We start from the raw sequence: 20,756 nt of genomic DNA on the forward strand, positions 1-20,756 counted from the left end.
GGACTTAAAATATATGTTGCTGCCACAGGCTCTGAGGGTCCAATGGAATGGGGATGAAGGCTAGCAATCTCCCAAAACAGACAGCCAGTGCACTTCAAAACAACAGATGAAAGATGAGGCGGAAAGATTAGAGATTGAGAGTGGGGGGGGGGGGGGATTTATAGGGACTCCATAAGAACAGCCAGGGGTGGGAGTAGTGTAGCTAGCAGTGGGTAACCTGATCTGTAGAATCACAATGACCCTTCAGCAAAGTGTGCTGCCTGCCCACCTGAGTGAGGGTGACTAGCCGGCTGGCTGTCGTTACCTTTCCAAAGGGTTGAGAGCATCTTGTAGGAAAAAGGGGGGCTAAGAATGATTGGAGAGCTGTGACATCTTGTGACTCCATACTCTTGCATCGTAGCCAGGTAGAGGACTCTCTGACCAACCTGCTTTTCCACTCTCTCCCCTCTCTTACCACAGATATGTGCTGTACCATGAGCAATTCAGTCAATGTCCAGCACGTGTAGATGTTATGGAAAGTGTGACCAAGTATTACAGTGTGAAGAATGAATTGTAAATGTAGATGACCACCACAGCCCAGGGCCTATGTATAGTGCAGTATATAGCAGAATGAACAGAGACAGGTGATAGAGAGTATTACGGAGGGGAGTGAATGAGGTGAGGGGACCGGTTGCTGTCAAACGGGGGGTTGGTAGGTTGGGTGATAGAGGTTGGGGGGTGAGGCACTAGGCCGGGGAGGGGGGGGGTTAAAAACACTCCAGGCCACTCTGGAACATCTAAAACGAGATAGAAAGTATGTAGAAATTATAATGGACCTATACGTTTTCAAATAACTGCTCTTTTTCTGACCTGCAAATTGCTTTTAATGAACAAATTGACCTGGAAAAAATCTGGACAGCCCTCTGCTGAATTTTGAATTCCCAATGTGGCCCTCGAGCCAAAATTATTGCCCACCCCTGCACTAGGCTGTGTCTGGTACAATGAATTGGGGAGGGGGTTGGTCGAGGCTAAGTCTCTCATCAGCATCCAGCTCAGGTGCTGGGCCCATGCACTAACTATGCCCTGTCTTGATTGTAATTGCCTGAATTCGGTTCCCGCTGATCCATCCTGGCAATATCACAGGCACATGTTGACTGGGGGCTACAGCAGCAGGCAGACAGGACCACAGAGAGCAGCTGGATGACTGGCTATCTCTCTCTCTCTCTGCTCCACAGTGGGTCCAGTGAGGTCAGAGGTGTAAGCTCCTCTCAGTATGTGTGATTTAAAACAAAAGATGTACAACATACTGTACACACATTCACATACAAAGTGATGATGCTGTATGTATAGGTATTTGGTACAGCATCTATAGCAGCATCAGATATATTTAATACAGATCATCTGAATGGCAAGCATGCCAATTCTTCAATTCAATCTTCAATGCTCTTGCAGACTATTAGATTGTGAGGCAGGTGAGAGGCATGAACACATTCACAGCAGTCATAAACATCATGGGAGGTTATGTCCTTGCTCTGATAATGGCTTTGGGAATGAGAATGGGTCAATTTCCATAAAGAAAAATTCATATTAAACTCTCTCGGCAGCCTTAACGCTGTGAAATGAACTGTTGGAGCATCAATTATGGGTAACGCGTTTTGGAAACTGAGATATAATAATAAAGTAATTATTTTTGCACACTGCTTGCACATAACTCGTTCTTTCTTTTAAGTGTAGAAAGGTTTATCTATAATTGAGTGGTTTGAACAATGGTTATTTGGTCATCTTTTGTCTTTATGTGTCATTTGTGAGTGAGTGACAGCTGTGAATGAACACCCCCCTTCTCCTCGATCCACAAAAAGCCCCCCAAAAATGATGAATCCACATAGCGATGACAGAATTGGACATGACATTCGATTTGGTTCTGTACGTTTCTTTCCCCTTACAGGCATGGCTGTGGAACGTGGTTCCTTTGAGCCGGGTCCTGATCAACAGGGTTAACTTTAGAAGTCCCCCATGCTGCACTCCACACCCTGTGATAATAGTTCCTAGCTCATAATGAAGACCAGGCTGGTAACCAACAGGTGGTCCTTTTAAAGACCCAGATCCTGCAGTACTCAGGACCCCAGAAGAAGAAAAAACTGCAATGGCAAAATGTGTCAGAATCTAATGTTCTGCAGAATGAAAAGGCTGTTTTCTCCCCTTTGTCCCCGGCCAGAGATTCAGCCTTGTTCCTCATTGTTCAGGACACAAACGAGCAACAGTCTTTTTTGACACGGAGCCACGGGCTGAATGGCGACTGGAGCTGACTAGTCACATGAAAAACCTTTCTCTATGGCGGGTCCGAGCCCATTAAGAGTTGGGGAGTTATGAATGGCTATGAATAACTTCTCCCTGGCCTTGATATCATGTAGGGAGACCTTGACACAAGACAAGCATAAACCTCCCAGGCTTTTAACAAGGTTCCCAGATAGACAATCACAGAACTAGAAATAGTCAGAGAGAGAGAGAGGGAGGGAGGGAGAGATTGACAGAAAAACAGAGACAGGGAGGGAGCATAGAGTTGGTGTGGAAGTGGCTCTGGAGTCTTCTAGAAGGCCATACTGTGCTCACCCACCCATGGACTATGGAGGCTATTTGCTGACACTAATGCTGTTCACTTTATTCTTTATTGAACCAAACATGGTGGTACAATTAAAATCCATGTATGTAATTCTGCTGTGGCTCTTGCTCCTAATTATAGCTCATTTAGTGACAAAGTAAAATAACGTTTTTTGAGCTGTGCATTGTTATTGAATGTCACGTCATCACCTGGCTATAACCAGGGCATGAGGGAAGTGAACTAGATCAGTTCAAATATTCTGGAGCCGGGCTAGAGCCTGGCGGCCGCTAAAATGTTGTGTTGTATTCATTGTATTCATTCAAATAAAGATAACGGGGTATTTAGCAACGAGCAGTGTAGTCCTCCATCGCCTCCCCCTTGGTCTGTATGCTCAGTTCAATACCTTCATCATGGGTGGAGCCATCCCAGCTAGACAGACAGGGGATGTCCCAAATGGCACTCTATTCCCTATATAGCGCACTACTTTTGACCAGAGTCCTAAGGCCTGTATAGGGAATAGGGTGCCATTTGAGACACAAGCCATGCCTACTGATAATCCCTTTGTCCACATCCATAATCCATTTGTTACACTCAGACCAATCATTTCTCATTAACCCTTATAAGGGTTCTGTATCTAAGACAAAGGAACAACAGGGGAACAATACAGAGACCCACTGTTCACATTGTGACAGCAATACAGCGGCAGCCTGTTCACATTGTCAGTGCTCAAGTACCTCCCTTAGTGCCGTGTGGGCCTTGTGCCCAGAAAGTTTAGATGAATGAGAGAATAAAAGACTAGGAGAGACCAGAACAAGTGAGGAACACCTGAAAAGGACTGAGAGGGAAAGGTCCCCCCATTTCCACAGTAAGAATATTATGTGACTGAACAAGGCAGAAACAAAAGGACATTTTCCTTTTGTGCCTCAGAGACCTCTCCATCAATCAATGTCGAGACACCACCGGAGAATTCATAGAATGTTGATGTGCCATTTTACTGAGAGGAAATGTCAAATAAGAGTGAGAAAAGAAGGATTACTGTACAATTAGATGATTTAAATTCTCCAAGAAATGTGGAATGAAATGTGAAAGCTTTTTGATACTCAATCATTGTAAACCATAGATCCATTTTGTAGATGAAATGACAATCAATAGCAATTCTATATCAGGTGTTTAAAACGTCTAGTTGTGTGGCTGTGAACATTAATCTAGCTTTCACACATCAATTTATGCCTACACAGATACACAGAGCAATTTCCTTAACTGCTGTGCGTGTGTGCGTGCGTGTGTGTGTGCGTGTGTGAGGACTAAGAGCTCTATGCATTGCATGGTGCAGACAGAGATCTAGTAATCAGGTCATTTGTTGTAATGATAGACATCATGGTGCTCATCAACCTCACAGCAAAGCAGACAGCTGAATCATGTGCACTCTGACACACCCCAATTACACACTCACTGAGAAACTCAATACACTTGTACACATACACTCAGGGCCAGTTCCAGGCATAAGTGACATATTCGGTAGCTCAGGGCCCCCGACCACTAGGGGGCCCCCGACCCAGTTTAGGAATTCAGTCGGGGTCTCAACTATTGAGAGTAAGAATAGTACAACACAGCAGGTGCAATTTCAAAATTTGATTGTGCATCAGCAGAATTGCAGTATATTGCTTAGGGCCTCCAGAAGGCTAGACCCGGCCCTGCATACACATGCATGCAGACACACAACTGAATAGATTTGTGTACACACACATATGCACAACTTAATACAGTTGTTCACACATACATACATAAACTCAGCAACTGTGTTGTTTTTCAGCAAACTTAACATGCGTAAACATTTGTATGAACATAAGACTCAACAACTGAGACATACACTGAACAAGTATCACAGACATGTGACTAACAGAAATGGAATAATGTGTCCCTGAAAAAAGGGGAGATCAAAAGTAACAGTCAGTATCTGGTGTGGCCACCAGCTGCATTAAGTACTGCAGTACATCTCCTCCTCATGGACTGCACCAGATTTGCCTGTTCCTGTTGTGAGATGTTACCCCACTCTTCCACCAAGGCACCTGCAAGTTCCCGGACATTTCCGGGGGGAATGGCCCTAGCCCTCACCCTTCGATCCAACAGGTCCCAGACGTGCTCAATGGGATTGAGATCCGGGCTCTTCGCTGGCCATGGCAGAACACTGACATTCCTGTCTTGCAGGAAATAACGCACAGAACGAGCAGTATGGCTGGTGGCATTGTCATGCTGGAGTGTCATGTCAGGATGAGCCTGCAGGAAGGGTACCACATGAGGTAGGAGGATGTCTTCCTGTAACGCACAGCGTTGAGATTGCCTGCAATGACAACAAGCTCAGTCCGATGATGCTGTGACACACCGCCCCAGACCATGACGGACCTTCCACCTCCAAATCGATCCCGCTCCAGAGTACAGGCCTCGGTGTAACGCTCATTCCTTCGACGATAAACGCAAATCCGACCATCACCCCTGGTGAGACAAAACCACGACTCGTCAGTGAAGAGCACTTTTTGCCAGTCCTGTCTGGTCCAGCGACGGTGGGTTTGTGCCCATAGGCGACATTGTTGCCGGTGATGTCTGGTGAGGACCTGCCTTACAACAGGTCTACAAGCACTCAGTCCAGCCTCTCTCAGCCTATTGAGGACAGTCTGAGCACTGATGGAGGGATTGTGCGTTCCTGGTGTAACATGGGCAGTTGTTGCCATCCTGTACCTGTCCCGCAGGTGTGATGTTCGAATGTACCGATCCTGTGCAGGTGTTGTTACATGTGGTCTGCCATTGCGAGGACGATCAGCTGTCTGTCCTGTCTCCCTGTAGCGCTGTCTTAGGCGTCTCACAGTACGGACATTGCAATTTATTGCCCTTGCCACATCTGCAGTCCTCATGCCTCCTTGCAGCATACCTAAGGCACATTCACGCAAATGAGCAGGGACACTGGGCATCTTTCTTTTGGTGTTTTTCAGAATCAGTAGAAAGGCCTCTTTAATGTCCTAAGTTTCCATAACTGTGACTTTAATTGACTACCATTTGTAAACTGTTAGTGTCTTAATGACCGTGCCACAGGTGCATGCATGGTCATTAATTGTTTATGGTTCATTGAACAAGCATGGGAAACAGTGTTTAAACCCTTTTACAATGAAGATCTGTGAAGTTATTTGGATTTTTACAAATTATCTTTGAAAAAGATAGGGTCCTGAAAAAAGGGACATTTCTTTTTTTGCTGAGTTAAGTATATCGACAGACACACAAAGAGCACTACTCAATTCCTAACTACAAACTACTGTACTTTAGATGTACAGTTGAAAAGTTCACTGAACAGAGCATGCACGCTTTAGTGGCCCCCTGCCAAGTCATTTCCTGGATTTGCTGATTTCCCACTGTCACCCTTTAATATGAATTACCTCACGTAGTTAAATTTAAACCTCTTCAGTTGTGTACAATTTCGAAAAGGAATTAATTGCGATCTGATTAGCTGTGTGTATGACTAACACTGTTCATGCACAATGTGTGTGTGTGTCTAACAGTTCATGTAGTGAGTGTGATTAGCACCATGAGTCAAAGTCTACTTCCACAGGTTTGCCAAATGAAAAAGAGAATTTATTTACAAAAACATTCACATTAAAACTTTGCAACACAACAGCAAAAGGAGGAAGTAGCAACGCGGAAGCAATGTCTACAACGTCACAATGAGCATAGTATTCTCCATAACAGAAAATAATATAATAGCAACGTATAACGTTTCTAAAAAAACACCAACGCATTTCTCTCTCATGTGGCCAAAAGGCAACAGCATGCGCCACTGGGCAAAACACGCAGGTAGGATATGCTACAGTTTGTTTACTTCATCTGCTCTAAAATTAATTCACTGTACAGCATTCAAAACACTGTAGGCTACTTTGAAAAAACACTATAACTCAAGATCAAAATGCATTTCCCCATTTTTTGTCTTACAGTAACATCATACTACGCTATTATATTAAACTCTTATGTCGAAGATTATCATCATGTGATCTTGCCGACACGGTTTCAGCTTCGATCTAACTTTATTAAACGAGCACCATTCACCTGAGTAGCCTGTTCTCTGTGCGTAAAGTAAAGAATATATACATGCGCAGAAGCTTCAGGAAGCTCCGGATCTTTGAGTGAGGCAGACTAAAGATCCAGAAAAACACGGGAGCCGCAGAGCCACATCATGCTAGAAAGATAGATACCCACACAATTGAATTCTCCAGTAGTTTCACGGAGAGCAACGTTTCAACCCGAAGGTTGAAAACCAAGACCTTCAGCTCAGGACCCATAGAATTAGGAATAGAATACCAGAATGGACATGAACCTTCTTATGATGGGATAAAGGTCAGCCATCTTGGTCAGGGAGTTGGTCAACCATGGTTAGTCAGCGCTGTGATTCATAAAATATGAATTCAAAGAATTTATCTGCGATGTTGGTCAGCTAGCTAGCCAGACGGTTCTAGGGGAATGATTTCATTCATTTTCTAATTAAAAATGGCCAATATCCCAACATTCCATTCAGCAATGCAGTCAATCCACAGACACACACTGGTTGAAATCAGTTGATGATAGGACTTAGACAAGTTGTAAATGCAACAAGTACTGACATTGTATCATATAATAGCACTCGCAGCTTTCCAAGAAAACATTACATTTAGATATGTATGGTATCCTTCAATTGGTATAAAACCCATATAAAACTGTATTTATAATTATGACAATATTTTCGGTTGATAATTGTATTAAACAATTTCTGATACATCACATGCATTACTTTTATTTCCCTGAATAAGTAAAAATCCGTATTGTGCCTCTACTGCCATTCATCCAATTAGACTGGTTTGGATTTCTCCCTGACCAATATGGCTGCCACCCCCCCTTCCACATTTTACTCAATAAAACTGAAGCAGCATCCAGCAGTGTGTAAGGGTGGATATCTACACCTCAACGGTAAAGTCTCTAAATCTCTTCCTCTAGTCTGTTCCCCATAATGGTGGGTATGTGTGAAGGTCGTAGGTCAAAAGGTTGGGGGTCAGAGTGGACACTCGGTGTCGTACTCTACCGGCCCAAACTCCCCCATCCTCTTCAGCAAGGCCGCTTTGACAGCACTGATCTTCACATCCAGCTCCGACAGACTGCAGGCCTGCCAACATGGGAGATAAGAACAATCACAGTCAAACGCGCCGCACACAGATCCAACTCTCAATAGACATACAAGTATAAGCACATACGCGCACACTAAAATCAGTGTCAACTTAAACTGGTGGTTGTCCACGGACCGGAGGTTGAGAAACACTGCTTTGAACTTGAATGTAATGGCAGGAGGAAAGGTATGAGAAGAGTGAAAAGGTATGATGACACATCTCACCTGAGACATTGATGTCTTTGGTCGCTTGTGTAGGTAACTCTGAAAGAACACAGGAGATGAGAGGTTAGAATGTTTAGGTAACTCGGGGAGAGCAGAGACAAAGAGGTTAAGTAACAGAGTACTAGAACAGTTAGAGGTTAGCCACTGGCAACATTCCTGCCATGCACAGGGTCAGACGGACTGAACAAATATTTCCCGTCCATTCAAGATGCACTACGCAGAAAATCGCTACGCCATTTCCTGGTTGCTAAAAATTCTAAAAACCGTTCGCATAATTTCAGTTTGTGACACAAAACAAGCAAGTATAGTGTAGAGAATCATTGTACCATCTAAACAGTTGTGAAATATATTTTCCAGAACCAAAAATATTATATTATTCAATTGTTTGAAGCTGGTGTACAAAAACGAAAGTAAAAAAGACACGGAAAAAACGGAAAGCATAGAAATATAGAACATATATCACGCTTCTTAGACTTACTTTTAATGTGACTGACAGATCTATAACTCCCATTACTATGTGAATTTGGTCAGGTCGTCCAAAAACGTACATATTGTAGCTTTAAAATTAGCCCCGAGAGGTACTTGTTCTTTTTACGTCAATACACCTACCTCAGAAAATACCTTCTATTTCTGGAAATGGCACCAATCTAATAGCTTTCAGAATAAAAAAAAACTAAAATCAATTTTCTGCTGACAAAAATACATTCTGCAAGAAGGCTAATAGTGCATGTACATTACTCATATGAAGAATCTTCAGTTACTTAGTAATTCCAGAACTAGCAGACTAAAAAAGGACCAGGAAAGAGAGTACAAAAACATGTCCTTCCCACCCTCAACCCAACCATGACAGTATTTTAATGCACTGCAGCAGTCTGCTATGCAACATACAGTACTGTAAATCTAAAGAGACTTGGGTAATGACTTAGCTAAACCACTGATAGAAAAGTGGAGGAGACCGCTACTCACCTCCCACATCACCAGTAGTTTATTGGACAGTACTGTTCTCTGAAAGCAGCTGCCCTAACCACAAGCCCAGGCCACACATTGATCCTTTTCATTATGGTTAATTAGCTCAAAGTAACCTCTGGCCAGTAGCCACTTGATGATAATAATAAATTATTATTAATACAGCAGCTTTTTACCAACTGAGGTACTCAAAGCGCTTTACATAGTAAAGTCATGATTTGAAAGCTTGTTCTAATGCCAACATGACTAGCTAAGACATAAAATATGATCTTAGTGTTAAGCAAGGCAATTCATTGAAACAGATCGTCATTTTGGTGCGCATAGAAAGGAGTCAGAGGTGAATTCAGGTGCGCGCGCCCCGGCAAATTTCCTTCACATTAAATAAAACCGGCTCATTCTGTTCAGAACAACCCAGGGTATGCCGCCATGTCATCCTGTAACTGTGCATCAAACAGTGATCATAAACGTCGATACCTGTACATGATAGGCGTTTTATGATTTGGAAAAGTGAAGCACACATTTGGACTCGGGTGTGTGGCTTGCATGTATGACATCGAGGTGGTATTTATTATAATCCTCAAGGTCTCACCTTTCAAAAGACCACCGAGTCATCTGAATTTGGAGCTTTCCTCTCACTCAGACAAACATTTTTGCAAATGTAAAACCAACAAAACACAAAAAAAAAAGGAGAGCATGCTGCAATGCTTTGTAATGTTTCTAAAACAATAAAAAAATCTATTACTAGTAAGAAGTAATGTGGTATATCGTTTAATTTCATATCATCTGTTGTGGCCCGAGTCTTTTACCAAAATTATCACAGATGAGACCACAATGGAGGTTACCGTGGTAACGCTGCTCCAGTCATGTTTCTGCTTGTGAGATTGAGTCTGACTAGTAGCAGTGGTGTCTTCTCTTCTCTAGCAGTTGAAACTCTAAACTGAAAAACAACCTAGCTTGTGAACAAAGCTATGTAAATAGCCAAGAAACACAATGACAAAGTCTCACTTAAGTAGACTTTCATTTCAAGTTAATTATCTTTCACTCAGCTCTTCACGGCCGCAAAGCCCCAATCTAGGAAGTGTTACGGCGCGAGATGGTATAGGCTATATAGGATTCGTAGTTCTTTGACTTTGTGCGATTAATTTACCAGCTATGAAACAAAGCAACAAAGTCAGTTTGTCAAATTTCTGCCCTGCTAGAGTTGCCCCGGTTAACTGTAAGTGCTGTTATTGTAAGGTGGAAACGTCTAGGAGCAACAACGGCTCAGCGGCGAAGTGGTAGGCCACACAAGCTCACAGAACGGGACCGCCGACTGCTGACGCGCATAGCGTGTTGAAATCGTGCTATAACAATAACTGTTTGTCAGGAGTTTCATGAAATGGGTTTCCATGGCTGAGCAGCCGCACACAAGCCCGAAGATCATCACGTGCAATGCCAAGCATCGGTTGGCGTGGTATAAAGCTTGCTGCCATAGGACTCTGGAGCAGTGGAAACACGTTCGCTGGAGTGATGAATCACACTTCACCATCTGGCAGTCCGATGGACGAATCTGCTTTGGCGGATGTCAGGAAAAAGGCTACCTCCCCCAATGCATAGTGCCATCGAAACACCTTCGGGATGAATTGGGAACGCCGATTGCGAGCCAGGCCTAATCGCCCAACATCAGTGCCCGACCTCACTAATGCTCTTGTGGCTGAATGGAAGCAAGTCCCTTCAGCAATGTTCCAACATCTAGTGGAAAGCCTTCCCAGAAGAGTGGAGACTGTTTTAGCAGCAAATGTTCGACGAGCAGGTGTCCACATACATTTGTAGTGTACTTTGAAAACAGCTACTGCAGCATTTATGTTACTGTAAATGTGATCCTAGTAAACCATTTTAATTCACAAACGCGAGTGAAATGTTGGCACTGTGGAGCCCTGACCACCCGCCAGCGTGGCTGGTGAAATAGACATCTTACCCACCAATGCCAACATCTACCCGCATTTGGCAGGTGTTAATGTTAGGCCCTGGGTACGAGTGTAAAAGGTGGAGGATTAAAGATGAGATTAGATGAGTTTAAAGATGAGATCCTCCACCCTCAGAAACCTGTTCAGCGTGTACTTCCAAACTATTTGCAGAAATTGCTTAAACAGTGGCACTTGGAATAAAAGAAGATCAGCTCAGTTTATTCAAGAAGACACTCTCCACCCCCAGCTCTCTGTGCACACACACACACCCTAAAGGACATGGAGAGCAGCACGCTCTTAGGACCGGCACGTCAAGCCAAGAGAAGGGAGTGATAAGAGTCACGCAGAAACTCAAGCGCTCTTACTCAGCTAACTTTGATTTGGCTAAATTCTGACATAGATGACATATTCTGAACTGAAGAGGAAGAAATACCACACGTCTGATAATCACGGAATAAGAAATGTCGGGCTCAATATGGAAAAACACTAACATGGAGAAATACTAACGCGCACGTACACAGACTCATGTCCGCACACACACACACAAATAAGTGGGTGTGCTAAAATCTTTCTACCACACTAAACTCACAGACTGGAAGTACTCCGGTGAAAGTCCCTCCAACTCCAGGATCCGATCTTCAAGCTTTTTCAGCCTCTGGTACACACTTAAAGGCACTGGACCCTCTGGAAAAGAAAGGTTTGTCTGTCTGATAGGAATATTAGAGTATAAGACCAGAATTCTTCAAGTCAAGTGTCAGAAATTGAAATTAATACAAATGCTTGGGTCAAGAGAGACATGCAACTACCACAATATGGCCGATACCACATCTTGTTTAACCTCTTCACCTGTTGGGAGCTTTAGGTGCGTCTCGATGTTGTGCAGGCGTTCCTCTATGGCTGGATTCCCACAGTCTCTAGACACCATGGCCCTCTGCTGCTCCTCAGCCTCCCCCAAGGCACCTCCTCCTAAACCTCCCCCTCTACGAGTCTGAGGCCCATAGGTGTTCACCACACGAGTCACTGCACAGACAAGGCATACAGACAATAGAAACCCATTAACTGTCACAAGCAAAGTAAAGAATCCTAAGATCCTACCAGGGTCGTTTCACAGAATGAGTCCCTTTTACGTCCCTTTGATATTTTAAGTAGAAATTGTGCACCTATATTGGATTTTAAAAGCCTGTTATATTAAAATGTAGTGGCCTTTAATATAGAGCACATGGAAAATTCAATATATATGAATAAAGACGAGCTAATGTGCCCAAAATTTGGCAGTTTTCACAAAGCCCTAGTTCTTTTGTTGCTTTAACAAAGTAATTTCTGAAGATCATTATTTTTACAATGTGATTAGTGATGCATTTTAAGGTAAAAAAAAAAAAAAGAAACCTTTTAATATGGTGAAAGTATTCCTTGTTAAAGGGCGACTGCACTTCCTGATTTGGCCTCGTCTTTCATCATTGCTCATTAAGAAATGCTAACGGCTGTGAATAAAGGCAAAACGAGAGTTGTCTTGGGGGTGTGGTTTGATGTGCGTGTTTCTTGGGTTTGTCTTTGTCATTCAGTCACAAAAAAAAAAAAGCACAGCTAACCAGTTCGCATTTTTTATTTTTTATTTACTGAAAGCAAGCTGGTAACATACATCAAACATGTTGTCAGCTTTGCTTAGTTATGAGCTAGCTAGCCTAGTACAGGGGTAGGCAACCCTGGTCCAGGAGTGCCGCAGGCACCCCATGTTTTTGATTTAATCGACCTGGAAGACCAGGTGTGTTTAATTTAGGCAATCACTGACCTAATCAATTAGTTCAGTTGGTCAGGTGTGATGCAAGTGAAAGCTATGATCCTTAATTGATGTCACATGTTAAATCCCCTTCAAGATCAGTGTAAATGACAGGGAGGAGACAAGTTAAAGGATTTTTAAGCCTTGAGACAATGGAGACATGGATTGTGTATATGTGCCATTCAGAGGGTGAATGGGCAAGACAAAAAAATTCTAAGTGCCTTTGAGCGGGGTATGGTAAAAGGTGTCAGGCGCATCAGTTTGTGTCAAGAACTACAAAGTTGCTGGGGTTTTCACGCTCAACAGTTTCCCGTGTGTATCAGGAATGGTCCACCACCTAAAGGACATCCAGCCACCTTGCCACAATTGTGGGAAGCATTGGCATCATCATGGGCCACACCTGCTTGTCGAACATCTCATTCCAAAATCATGGGCATTAATATGGAGTTGGTCCCCCCTTAGCTGCTATAACAGCCTCCACTCCTCTGGGAAGGCTTTAAAACTAGATGGAACATTGCTGCAGGGACTTTATTCCATTCAGCCACATGAGCATTAGTGAGGTCGGGCACAGATGTTTGGCGATTAGGTCTGGCTTGCAGTCTGCGTTCCAATTCATCCCAAAGGTGTTCCATGTGGTTAAGGTCAGGGCTCGTCCACACAGTTAAGTTCGTCCACACCGATCTCGACAAACCACTTCTGTATGGATCTTGTTTTGTGCACGGGGACATTGTCATGCTGAAACAGGAAAGGATCTTCCCCAAACTGTTGTCACAAAGTTAGAAGCACAGAATCATCTGGAATGTCATTGTATGCTGTAGCGTTAAGAATTCCCTTCACTGGAACTCAGGGGCCTAGCCTGAACCATGAAAAACAGCCCCAGACCATTATTCCTCCTCCACCAAACTTTGCAGTTGGCACTATGCATTGGGGCTGGTAGCGTTCTCCTGGCATCTGCCAAACCCAGAGTCGTCCGTCGGGACTGCCAGATGGTGTAGCGTGATTCATCACTCCAGAGAACGAGTCCACTGCTCCAGAGTCCAATGGCGGCAAGCTTTATACCACTCCAGCAGAGACTTGGCATTGCGCATGGTGATCTTAGACTTGTGTGCAGCTGCTCAGCCATGGAAACCCATTTCACGAAACTCCCAACAAACAGTTATTGTACTGACGTTGCTTCCAGAGGCAGTTTGGAACTCTGTAGTAAATGTTGTAACAGAGGACAGACGGTTTTTACGTGCAATGCTGTGTGCTTGATTTTATACACCTGTCAGCAACAGGTGTGGCTGCAAATTGTCCAGTCGTGTGGTCCAGTGCTGCTAAGACCTAGTTAAGCTGCAGCTGGCCCAGAATAGAGCGGCACGTTTTGTTCTTAATTGTAATCAGAGGGCTGATATAAATACTATGCATGCCAGTCTCTCTTGGCTAAGAGTTGAGGAGAGACTGACTGCATCACTTCTTCGTTTTATAAGAAACATTAAATGAGTTGAAAATCCTAAATTGTTTGCATAGTCAACTGACACACAGCTCTGACACACACACTTATCCCACCAGACATGCCACCAGGGGTCTTTTCAGTCCCCAAATCCAGAACAAATTCAAGAAAGCGTACAGTATTATATAGAGCCCTTATTGCATGGAACTTCCTTCCATCTCACATTGCTCAAATAAACAGCAAACATGGTTTCAAAAAACAGATAAAGCAACACCTCACCTCTCCCCTATTTGACCTAGATAGTGTGTGTGTATGCATTGATATGTAGGCTACATGTGCCTTTAAAAGAAATGGATGTAGTTCTGTCTTTGAGCTGTTCTTGTCTATTGACGTTCTGTATTATGTCATTCTGTATTATGTTTCATGTTTTGTGTGGACCCCAGGAAGAGTAGCTGCTGCTTTTGCACATATATAGTGTACATATGAAGTGGGTAAAAAAACTGTATGTAAACATGATTAAAGTGACCCGTGTTCCATGTTCAGGTTGAGGGTCATGGCTCCTAACAAACCCCCCTGGCCAGAAGATACTATCGTCAATAGCCGCTAAAAGTAGTTAGCGTCTATGAATGGGGTAGGGTATGTACTACCCACGTCTTGTCTAGGGAAGAGGTTCCAGTGAGGCGAGTTGGTTTTGCATGACCCGGTGCCTCGGGAAGGCGGGGTCTGCTCACTACCTTAAGAGGACCGATAGAACGGTCCTCTATAGGCAGTGTTTCCCAACCCTGGTCCTCCAGTACCCCCAACAGTACACAGTTTCGTTGTAGCCCTTGACAAAACACACCTCATTCAACTCATTGAGGGCTTGATGATTAGTTGACAAGTTGAATCAGGTGTGCTTGTCCAGGGTTACAATACAAAATGTGTACTTTAGGGGTACTCGGGGACCAAGGTTGGGAAAAACGTTCCTAAGGAGAGGTCTCCTCCGTCTGCCGAGGGGCACCGGGCCATGCAAAGCGAACTCGCCCAGTCTTTTCCCAGAAAACAGTGCCATCACGCGTTAATAGGCAAAATTGTTGACATAACTGTAATCCAAACCATCAAGTAAGTCATGACACAGTCACTTACCAAACTCCGTTTTGGACGAGACTGACTTTATAAACCAAAATGATCCTATTTACACTTTGTAGTCAATTCAGATACTAGAATGAATGTTTGACTCATATCAATGCCTCATAGGCCCTTTAAAACCAGAGAAGTTGGTTCCAAGGGGCAGGTGACCATTATATATTTTTTTTTAAAGAAACATTTAACATCTAATAGTCAAATCATAGTGTAAAAGCAAGTGAGATGGTTCTACTCTTTTTGGACATTTTCTGGTGTATCGTGGTGGAAAACAGTGGGTCAAACATAACATGTCGACCCTGTCACCCTTAGATAGACAGGCTAGACATTTTTACAATGTACATTTCTTTGTGAAACTTGCATTCAATTGCCCCTCCCTGTTGCAAACAAGCTTCCATTCCCCCCGTCACAAGGTGATTAATGACTGACAACCCTGATACAGGCAACGCTGTTACTTATTTGGCACTTAATAGGAAATTACTATAGTAATATTTAACTTGATGGTAATACATGTTTTTGTATTAATAATGCTAAAAATAGGTAACTATTTATTTTAATCAAGTTACACTACCCAAAAGGGACTAATTTCTTTGAACGACCCACCAATTAACCAAAAATATTTGAAATAACATAAGAAAACTACGTTTAAACTTAAAGCAGAATGTTCTTACCTTTAACATGACTTTTGAAGCCTGGGTAGGGTGTGAATACTGCATCTGTCCTGGCACAGCTGTCTTCTACATCATAGCAAAAGAGAACAGTTCATATTAACCAGCGCAAAATATATATTTCAGATTTGAAATATGCATTTCGTGGATAATTAACAGATGCATCCGTTGAAAACGAAATGAACTGTCCATGTGACATGTTCACTTCTGTTACCCTCATTTCTGTTAGCGATATTTCTGTTCTGGTCACTACTGTTAATTGTCATTTGTATTCCTGTCATTTTACACCATCTATTTCTGAAGAAAAACAACAACTTGTCCCTTTATGTTCAAAGAATCTGGACAAAGCTGGATTTATTTTGAGGCCAGCTGAGGAGGGTGTTAGCTACTTCATGCCCACTATTATAACAGTTCAGCCTGACCTCTTGCCTCTGGCTGTGGAAATCAGCCCTCTCCAAACATTGGCAATCTGTGCACGGTCACCCCCCCCTCCACTAACTCTCTCACACACACGCCTCTCCACACACCTCACTCAGATTCTTACCCTGATTGCAGTCGATCACATTGCAGAACTCCCTCACGTTGTTTTCATTGATCTCCAGCTGCTTTCGCTCTATAAATGCAGATATCCTCCTATCAATCTATAGTAGTAGAGGAGACAGTTGGAGATGTGACACAGGCTGGATTAAAGAGCTATTGATATCAAAACGACAGTCGATTTTTGTTTATATGATGGTAATAAAGGCAGGGGCAAGCAAAGCGGAATGAGACTACAATTCACATCCAAACAGCACGTGAAATGTACTCAGATTCAGAATACCCCCATCTCAATTGCTTTGCCATTTCTAAAAATGACGAAGTACGACAAAATACGGTTTATTTGGCTACCAAAATAAATACACAATGAAATACAACAGGCCTCGGCATCCTCTTGTCCTTCATCCACATGCAATCTCTCTAGAGTAATGAGCATCCACTTCATAATACATCAAGGGCCTGGCCCTCTCGCAAAGCCCTCCTGCTACTGCCACCACACCAGTCAGCGACCACACACACACTCCCACGTTCCCTGACTGCAGCACTCTGAAGGAGCCCTTATTCTGTGCTAAACTGGCTTATCATCAGGTCCTGATCAAGCATTTGATTCACTACTATGTTATTGCAAAGTGTGCAGCACACTCGGAGGCAATTACTTATGAGTATTCATTGGCTTTAGCTGAGAATAGGAAATAGTATTGAAAACACTACTGTATAAACCGCAGCATCGGTACAGCTGAGCGGAGTTGACCAATGACCAAACAGAAGCTACAGTCACTCGCCTCTGATTTGTTGGCTCTGATCTGAATGCTGAGGTCATCAACCTGCAACTTGCCCTCCTCCTCTACATCTGGCCTGGTTGGCTGAGGTACAGGTAGAATGGGTGGTGAGTCTATGATCATCTCATCAGAAGAGACTGTGCTAGTGGTTTCATCCTTGTGGCTCTTTGAAGACGAGGACTGGTCTTCTGCCTCCACCAGTACCCTCAGGTTGTTCGATACTGACTGTTGAGGAGGATTAAAAGCAGGTTACGGGGGAGACGGTGAAGTCCCTGTCAACATACACTTTCTACATCCATTAATTAATACGACAAAAATAAAAAAAACACAAAAATAAATTAAAATGCAACCATTTATTTTTATATTTAACTCTAGAGCGGTGGTTCCCAAACTTTTTAATAGTCGCGTACCCCTTCAAACATTCAACCTCCAGCTGCGTACCCCCTCTAGCACCAGGGTCAGTGCATCATTGTAAGCATGCCACACACACTGTACGATACATTTATTAAACATAAGAATGAGTGTGTTTGTCACAACCTGGCTTGTGGGAAGTGACAAAGAGCTCTTATAGGACCAGGGCACAAATAATAATAGAATAAATAATTTTGCTCTTTATTTATCCATCTTACATATAAAACCTTATTTGTTCATTGAAAATTGTGAATAACTCACCACAGGTTAATGAGAAGGGTGTGCTTGAAATGATGCATATAACTCTGCAATGTTGGGTTGTATTGGAGAGAGTCTGTCTTAAATAATTTTCCACACAGTCTGTGCCTGTATTTAGTTTTCATGCTAGTGAGGGCCGAGAATCCACTCTCACATAGGTACGTGGTTGCAAAGGGCATCAGTGACTTAACAACAGCGCAATTTGCCAAGGCAGGATACTCTGAGCGCAACCCAATCCAGAAATCTGGCAGTGGCTTCTGATTAAATTAAATTTTCACAGAACTGCTTGCTGCAATTTCAATGAGGCTCTCTTGTTCAGATATCGGTCAGTGGACTGGAGGCAGAGCATGAAAGGGATAACGAATCCAGTTATTTGCGTCATCCGTTTCAGGAAAGTACCTGCGTAATTGCGCACCCAACTCACTCAGGTGCTTTGCTATATCACATTTGACATTGTCCGTAAGCTTGAGTTAATTTGCACACACACAAAAAAAATTGTCCAGCACATTGAATATAGTTGCGCAGAGTCCCTGTCATCCTAGATTCAGATCATTCAGGCGAGAAAAAACATCACCCAGATAGGCCAGTCGTGTGAGAAACTCGTCATCATGCAAGCGGTCAGACAAGTGAAAATGATGGTCAGTAAAAAAAACTAAGCTCGTCTCTCAATTGAAAAAAACATGTCAATACTTTGCCCCTTGATAACCAGCACATTTCTGTATGTTGTAAAAGTGTTACATGGTCGCTGCCCATATCATTGCATAGTGCAGAAAATACACTAGACTTCAGGGGACTTGCTTTAACAAAGTTAACCATTTTCACTGTAGTGTCCAAAACATCTTTCAAGCCGTCAGGCATTCCTTTGGTAGCAAGACCCTCTCGGTGAATGCTGCAGTGTACCCAATTAGCGTCGGGAGCAACTGCTTGCACACACGTTACCACTCCACTATGTCTCCCTGTCATGGCTTTTGGGCCATTAGTAAAGATACAAACAAATCTTGATGACCAAAGTCCATTTGATGTCACAAAGCTGTCCAGTACTTAAAATATCCTCTCCTGTTGTCCTGGTTTCCAGTGGTTTTCAGAAGAGGATGTCTTCGTTAATTGACTCCCCATAAACGCCACGGACATATACCAGGAGCTGTGCCAGGCCCGCCATGTCTGTTGACTCATCCAGCTGTAACGCATAGAATTCACTGGCTTGTATGCGAAGCAGTAACTGTTTCGAAACATCTCCTGCCATGTCACTGATGCGTCATGAAACAGTGTTGTTTGATGAAGTCATTGTCTGTATAGTTTTTTTATTACCTTTCCCACAGCATTGTCCCAGCCATATCCACGGCAGCAGGCAGAATTAAGTCCTCCACAATAGTATGCGGCTTGCCTGTCCTAGCCACTCGGTAGCTCACCATATAAGACGCTTCTAGCCCCTTCTTATTAAATGGTATCTGTTGCATTAATACATGTCTTACTACTCAAAAGTCATCTTAATTCTCTCTCAGAAAATCCCATGGCTTATTTTTCAAATTGGCATGATTTGTTTCTAAATGTCTGCGCAAGAGTAAAGGTTTCATTGAGTTGTGAGATAGGACTTTTACACATATAACACACTGTGGCTGAGGAAAGGCACCACTCCCAATATAAGTGAACCCCAAATCAATGTAGTTATCATCATATTTGCGCCTCTTCGATGGTCCAACGTCCCTGTCTGTTGTTCGGTGCTTTCCCGGGTAAGGGGGCAGTAGCTCTTTAGGCTGCATCAGATTCACAACTGTCAGTGTCCATGCTAGCTGGGCTAACAACAAATGTAGAATTACTGATGCTAGCATTGGATGTGCTCATGGAAGCAGAAAAACGTGTGTCGTTGACAGGTGCAGGTGTAGTCATGTCTACCTGTAGTTTGGAGATGTGTTGCTGAAGACAGGTGAACACATGACGAGTAGGTTGAAGAGATGCCACATCCACTGCTTCTAAGCTGGTGCTGATTTTCAGTGCAGCTTCACCCAATTTCAGCTTGAAATGAAAAATAGTTACAAAATAAATAATTGAAACTTGGTCAGAACCTGGACTAAGAGTAGTTAAGCCTCCATTTTAGTTATACTAAGTCTACAAACTTTATTATTTCCAGGGCTATAAGAACCGGGGGGAAAACAAGCAAAGGTTGTTAATACAAACAAGGGCTATTATTTGTTACTTTTCTCCACGCGGCAGTTGTCAGTAACAATGTTTTGATTGCTACTTTGTCGTATTCAGCCTGCTAGATAAAGGAGGAGCTTATCCGTAATCAGTGCAACGACAAGCTAGGAGTTGTAGCCTACTGTGCTGCAACACAAACTATTCTTGCAACATTGTACCATTTAGCGTGCGATTGCATGCGACAAAGGATATTTCACAAATTCCTATTTGATAAGAACAGACATGTTGCACATCTCGTGGGCATCTCTCGCAGTGATCGAAGCAATTGTAGCTGAATTAGATTGTGTAAAAGCATTATTATACCAACCTCACTCCCGAAGTCTGTGAGCAGATTCAAAAGAATGAACATACTGTCTCTGTAGCTTGATACTTCCTTGCAAGAAGACGTTATGGCAACATTTTCCCTTCGTTTATCGCCCACACCGTTCTCGTCATTCAACTTCATCCTGTCCGCCATTGCATTTCCGCGTCTCAAGCACAGTGCTCAGTGATTGGTTAAGAAACGGGTCCCTCCAATACCGGAAGTATTATTACGTAGTCTGCAAAGCAATAAAATGATGGTGCATAAAACGTTCAACAAGTTGGCCTTAGTATAAACAAACTGAGAAAAAAGAAATGTTATGCGCATATAAAATCCATATATACCTCCACTATCTTTGTAGCGAAAATATAACTATTGAATAGA

At 43.1% G+C, this 20,756-nt stretch overlaps 1 protein-coding gene across 2 annotated transcripts; it reads right to left on the reverse strand.

The window, feature by feature from the left end:
• Positions 1-6,177: 6,177 nt before the first annotated feature.
• Positions 6,178-20,581, reverse strand: mbip (MAP3K12 binding inhibitory protein 1). 2 transcript variants are annotated; one of them, XM_071365354.1, is made up of 9 exons: positions 20,379-20,575; positions 19,769-19,888; positions 17,210-17,431; positions 16,435-16,531; positions 15,894-15,959; positions 11,738-11,911; positions 11,481-11,575; positions 7,980-8,018; positions 6,178-7,754 (listed from the first exon to the last, which is right to left on the reverse strand). In XM_071365354.1, exons 1-9 carry the CDS (start codon positions 20,526-20,528, stop codon positions 7,644-7,646), a joined length of 1,074 nt encoding a protein of 357 aa, XP_071221455.1. In that variant the 5' UTR covers positions 20,529-20,575; the 3' UTR covers positions 6,178-7,643. The 2 variants fall into 2 exon arrangements, with proteins under 2 accessions (XP_071221455.1, XP_071221456.1); XM_071365355.1 differs by lacking the exons at positions 11,481-11,575; positions 11,738-11,911 and having other exon boundaries at positions 20,379-20,581.
• Positions 20,582-20,756: the final 175 nt, after the last annotated feature.

Source organism: Salvelinus alpinus, chromosome 25, assembly GCF_045679555.1.
Source record: "Salvelinus alpinus chromosome 25, SLU_Salpinus.1, whole genome shotgun sequence".
Lineage (NCBI taxonomy): Eukaryota > Metazoa > Chordata > Actinopteri > Salmoniformes > Salmonidae > Salvelinus > Salvelinus alpinus.

What these genes read in the sequence shown, in the direction of transcription:
- mbip (XM_071365354.1), bottom strand. Translation starts at nt 20,528, where the DNA reads ATGGCGGACAGGATGAAGTTGAATGACGAGAACGGTGTGGGCGATAAA. An exon ending in CTTCAAAAGTCATGTTAAAG is followed by an intron (nt 11,912 to 15,893) that starts GTAAGAACATTC and finishes TTGTCTGTGCAG; the next exon opens with TGACTCGTGTGGTGAACACC. An exon ending in GCACCTAAAGCTCCCAACAG is followed by an intron (nt 11,576 to 11,737) that starts GTGAAGAGGTTA and finishes TTTCTTTTCCAG; the next exon opens with AGGGTCCAGTGCCTTTAAGT.